Source organism: Calidris pugnax, unplaced genomic scaffold (genome assembly GCF_001431845.1).
Source record: "Calidris pugnax isolate Ruff unplaced genomic scaffold, ASM143184v1 scaffold344, whole genome shotgun sequence".
Classification (NCBI taxonomy): Eukaryota; Metazoa; Chordata; class Aves; order Charadriiformes; family Scolopacidae; genus Calidris; species Calidris pugnax.
The window spans coordinates 81,383-86,092 of NW_015091058.1; the positions used below are offsets into that span (position 1 = coordinate 81,383).

The 4,710-nt window shown below is 54.8% G+C and overlaps 1 protein-coding gene across 1 annotated transcript; it reads right to left on the bottom strand.

Annotated features, from left to right (window-relative positions):
• Positions 1-1,434: 1,434 nt before the first annotated feature.
• On the bottom strand, positions 1,435-4,703 carry CDKN2B (cyclin-dependent kinase inhibitor 2B (p15, inhibits CDK4)). Its single transcript, XM_014956653.1, has 2 exons — positions 4,563-4,703; positions 1,435-3,322 (listed from the first exon to the last, which is right to left on the bottom strand). The coding sequence occupies exons 1-2, from the start codon at positions 4,701-4,703 to the stop codon at positions 3,059-3,061; spliced, it is 405 nt and encodes a 134-aa protein (XP_014812139.1). The 3' UTR covers positions 1,435-3,058.
• Between the last annotated feature and the right edge of the window lie 7 nt (positions 4,704-4,710).

Below are 4,710 nucleotides of genomic sequence, written 5' to 3' on the forward strand. Positions count from 1 at the left end.
AAGAAGAGCCTGTAATTAATGGCTTCCCCTGGACCGAGCTCGATTTCACGCCTGGGAAACGGGTGAGTGAAAACAGCCATTTCGAAATGAAATCAGTTCTTCGAGGGATGCTTGTTTGGTTTTATTTTTGGGGGGGGTTTTTTGCGTTTGTTTTGTTTTGTTTTTAAATATGGTTATTTTTATTTCCCCCTTCGCGTCCACTCCCGCCCCCCAACACCCCCTCCCATTTTCCTTTCCTTTACCCCTCCCGTGGCCACCCGTCCCCCCGACAGGCACGGCGAAAGGGGCCACGGCGCAGGTGCCGGAGCGGCGGCGGGAGGATGAACCGACAGTTTTGGCAATAGAAACCAAAATCCCCACCAACGCTGAACGCATGGCCGAGCCGGGCCCCAGGAGCGTTTCGCCGTGCCCAGGGCGCAAACCCTGATGGAGAGGGTTGGGGATGTGCGTGTGTGTGTGCGCGTGTGTGTGTGTGCGTGTGTGTGTGTGCGTGTGTGTGTGCGCGCACACGTCCTCAACTACAGCTGCAGTATTAAAAATAAAAAGGGCGAGCTTTCTGCCACGCTGAAGGTTAATGCTTTTAGGGCTGCCTAAAAATGTGCATTGCTGCTGGTGACGGTGGTGATGGTTTGTTGCTAATAATTACTATTCTTTTCGGGGAGGACTCCAAGCCCTGGAGCCGACGCTCCTGCCAGAAGAAAAAGGCACCGGTGGAAGCTCTCGCGGCCGGGGGGGGTGGCACCAGGGACCCCCAGCCTCCCACGGGGTGAGTAGCCCCCACCGTGGGCCTGTCCCGGGCAGGGGCTCCGGACCCGCGGCGTCAATTAGATTTGGAGCAATTAGGCGTTTAGCCTTGCTGGGTTTTGAGGGCATATTCTACTCGTTTGGTGTGGTCAGCCTAGGGAAGTCTGTTATTTCCCTGACGGTTTTATGCGTTATTATTATTTCTGCTATTATTGCTGCTATTATTGCTGTTAATTATTGTTGTTGTTGTTACTGTTGTTTCATAAGCCGAAATGGAAATACAAAAAAAATTTAAGTCGAATTCCCGTTCTTGGAGAAACCGACTTTTAAAAATATAAATATTGGTCTAACTAGGGTGGGAAGCACAGTTTATTAGACCCTTACTTTTCTGTAAAGAGAGTGGTGACGCTCTAGCCTTGCCGTGTCTCGGTGCCTGGTCCCGGCTCCATCCCAGTTCCCTCAGGTGTGGGATACAGGTTCTTGGCTGCTGTTTTCCTCAATGTTGTCCTTGGCTTGCTTATGGCTGTCCCATGTACTAAGACAGAATACAACGGTACAGTTTCATAAGGTGTTATGATCGCATATTGTAATTGCATGTATTTTCTATTTAAAGATATGTATAAAATATATATTCTAGGCGTCTTTATAATGAACAATCATGAATATAGACTAAATATAATGTGAGGGTTTTGTACATATTTAATTATAACATTATGTGCATATAAACTAAGTATATTACATATAAAATAATTGATAAGTAAATATGTAGGCTTAATATATAATGAGAATGGTTTTATATGTACGCATATTACGCATATTTTTATATAGATGTATTACATACATGAGTGGCGTGACTACATATTCACAGCGTGCCAACTTACACAAAATAATTATAAAGCACACATTGTATGAAAGCGTGTTGTAATAAATAACATAATCCGATAGGTTGTATAAAAGTGTATATATTATTTTTAATGCTTATGTATGAAATATCTGGCAGTCGGGCACTCGGCGGGAATGCAAAACGAAGAGAAACCTTTTTTTCGCCGGTGATTCTCCACGGGCAGCTCTGTGATGCGCCCAAGACTGGCTCTGGAGAAGGCGACCAGGCGACTCTCCCTCTGCCGCGCCTTGCTCCTTCTTCTTCTTCTTCTTCTTCTGCTCCTCTGCGTGCCCCCGAGAGGTGCAGCCCGGAGTGGGGGTACGGGAAGGAGGCAGGGTCTCCCGGCTTGCCCGCCCCGGAGCGGTCAGTGAAAGACGGATGGGCTCCCAGGTAATTAATCTACCCTTCTTCCCCCTTCTTCCTCCAGCAGCGCAGCCGTTAGAACTACTCGTTGTCACAACGACTTGTTGGTTTCTTTACCAAACGTGCCACCTCCCAGCAGCTTGGGAAAGCCTGCGGCCGAGGGCAGACGTACCGTTTTTAGTTGTTTTTTTTTTGTTTGTTTGTTTGTTTTTTTTAAAAAAAAGTTCCACGCCGCCTTCATTTTGCAGCCATCGTGATTTCTTCAAAAGCCTGTTGAACTCACAGTAACGCAGGGAAGGTCACCTGCAAGCTGGTAAAGCACCGATCACTTCGAGCGAGGGCGGCATCGGGCTTGCAGAGACACAAACCCCTCTTTTTTATTTTCTCCTCCCAGGTCCCGTGTTTACAGCCTTCCTCAGACGAGCCGCGGATGCGCAGCCGGCCCATGCACAGACATGCACAGCACCCTGCGCGGACTGTGTGAAGGTATTTGCCAAAGCCGCAAGAGCAGCAGGAAGCCCCAGTTCCCCGCTGTCCCGGCCGGTGTCACTAGCGAGAGGCAGAGATCGGCTTCAGAGCCCCTCGAGTCCCATTTGTCTTGAGTCTGAAGTTAAAACGGGGAGCAACCGACTCGGTGCCGGGAGAGCCCGCAGCCTCCCTTCCGACGGGGGAAGGGGGACCCCCGGGGAGGAGGGTAAAAAGAAAGCCCAGATGCCGTCCTGTCGAAACGCAGGGGGTTTATTGTGCCATCTCTGTGCGGGGGTTTATCCTTCATATTTATTTCTCTTCACAGTGTTTGAACTCTCTCGTGAGAACAACAACAACAAAAAATGTTGGAGGAGACACGAGACGGGACGCGGCCGGGCGTGGGGTTTCAAGTGCAGGATAAACACACATGTGCAAAATATAGTGTACAAAACCACACATGTCCCGCCGGTCCTTCGTGCATCCGAGCATGGAGAGGAGACCCGGAAATTACTGACGGCGCCTCGGTGGGCTGCTGGACTTCGTGTCTCGCCAGGCGGACGCGGGCAATAAATTAAGGGAGAGGGGTGACCCCACGGGAGGCTAGCCACGGGGCGGCGGGTGGCGCAGGTAGCGGGCCACCGCTCCGTGCGGACCCCCCGCCGCCACGTCGAGGGGCAGGAGGCCGCGGCCGTCAGGCAGGTCGAGGCGGGCCCCGGCGCGGTGCAGGGCCGCCAGCGTCTCCAGGAAGCCGGCGCGGGCCGCGTCGTGGGCCGGGAAGCAGCCGGTGCGCGGGTCGGGGCGGTTGGGGTCGGCTCCGCGCTGCAGCAGCAGCTCGGCCACCCGCGGGCTGCCCAGCATCATCACCTGCGGGGAGAGACAGCGTCAGCGCCGCCCCGCACCGCGCCTGCGGAGGGGTCGGGGGGACTGGGGGGGACTGAGGGGCCCTTCTCCTGCCGCAACCCGGCGCAGAAACCGAGGGCCGCTTTCCAACGGCCGGCGCGGAGCCATGCCGGTGGAGGGGCTCCCGTAGGGGTGCCGCCGTCCCGCTCCCCACCCGGGATGCTTTTCCAAGAGGCCCCTGGCAAGGGGGATACTCGTGTGCAGGGAAGCTGCCCTCCCCGCAGCGCGGCGCCCGCGCTTCCCTCGCCCCCAGGAGATGCTGAAAAAGCACTTTTAGGCTGACCCCCCCGCCTAGTGCAGCACCAAAACGCCCGTGAGCCCTCCCCCTCTGCCTCGCCGTCCTCTGAGCTGCGTTTCCCCCGGCGCCCTCCGCAGCGCCTTCAGCGCAGGGGCTAAATCCCTGCCGCGCAGAGGTGCAGAAAATAAACATGTCGGAGGACGGCAACAGATACATGTTTCGAGTGAAATGGTGCACCGACATTTTGCAGGAGAGAGTTTCGCAAGCTCTGGCCGTAAAACTTAAATATAGCTTGTCAGATTATCCCAGTTTCGTTTTATTTCGAAAATTTAAGAAGAAGCTGGCTAGAACTACCTCGGAAATTAACACGGCTTTATAAATCCAGTATGGACGACTCCACCGGGCACTACATCTACCTACACCTTCACGCGGCTGTAAAATGTGGGCGGACTGAGCCCCAGAGGGACTGCTAGCTGTGTACCTGCAGGATCTGCTGGGCAAGGCTAGGACACCCCGATATTTCTGATGGTAAAGCCGGTGAATACATCGTGAGAATCGGGGAACATACTTTTTCATGGGAGAGGCGAGGAAAAATACTACATAGATGCAGAAAGCAGAAAACGAGGTACGACGAAAGGGTAACTCTTTCTGAAAAGGTGACGCGTTACTTTTTATTGCACGTTTATTGCGAGATGAGCATTAAAGTTCTCGGTTTTGAGTCATCCTATCTCAGTTGGTTAAAGTAAAGTCAAGGGTTGCTAAGACTAAAACCTCTCTGTTGCGGCCGTCGCAGACTTTCGCCTTTCCAGAAAGGCGACAGGAACCGCCTCTCCGGCAGCAACCGAGCCCAGCCGTCGGGGGGCGGCCGCCGCCAGGGTGCCGTCCCGGTGCCGCTGCCGCCGCTCCTCGGGCACGGAGCGGCCGCTGTCCCTGCCCCGCCGCCCGCATCCCCTCGGGCGTCCCTACCTGGATGGGGGTCCGGCCGTAAGAATTGACGGCGTTGGGGTCCGCCGCGCCGTCCAGCAGCTCCCTCAGGCGCTGCAGGTCGCCGCGGGCCGCGGCGTTGGCCAGCTCGTCCGCCGCCGTGCCGCCCGCCCGCCCCGCCATGCCCCGT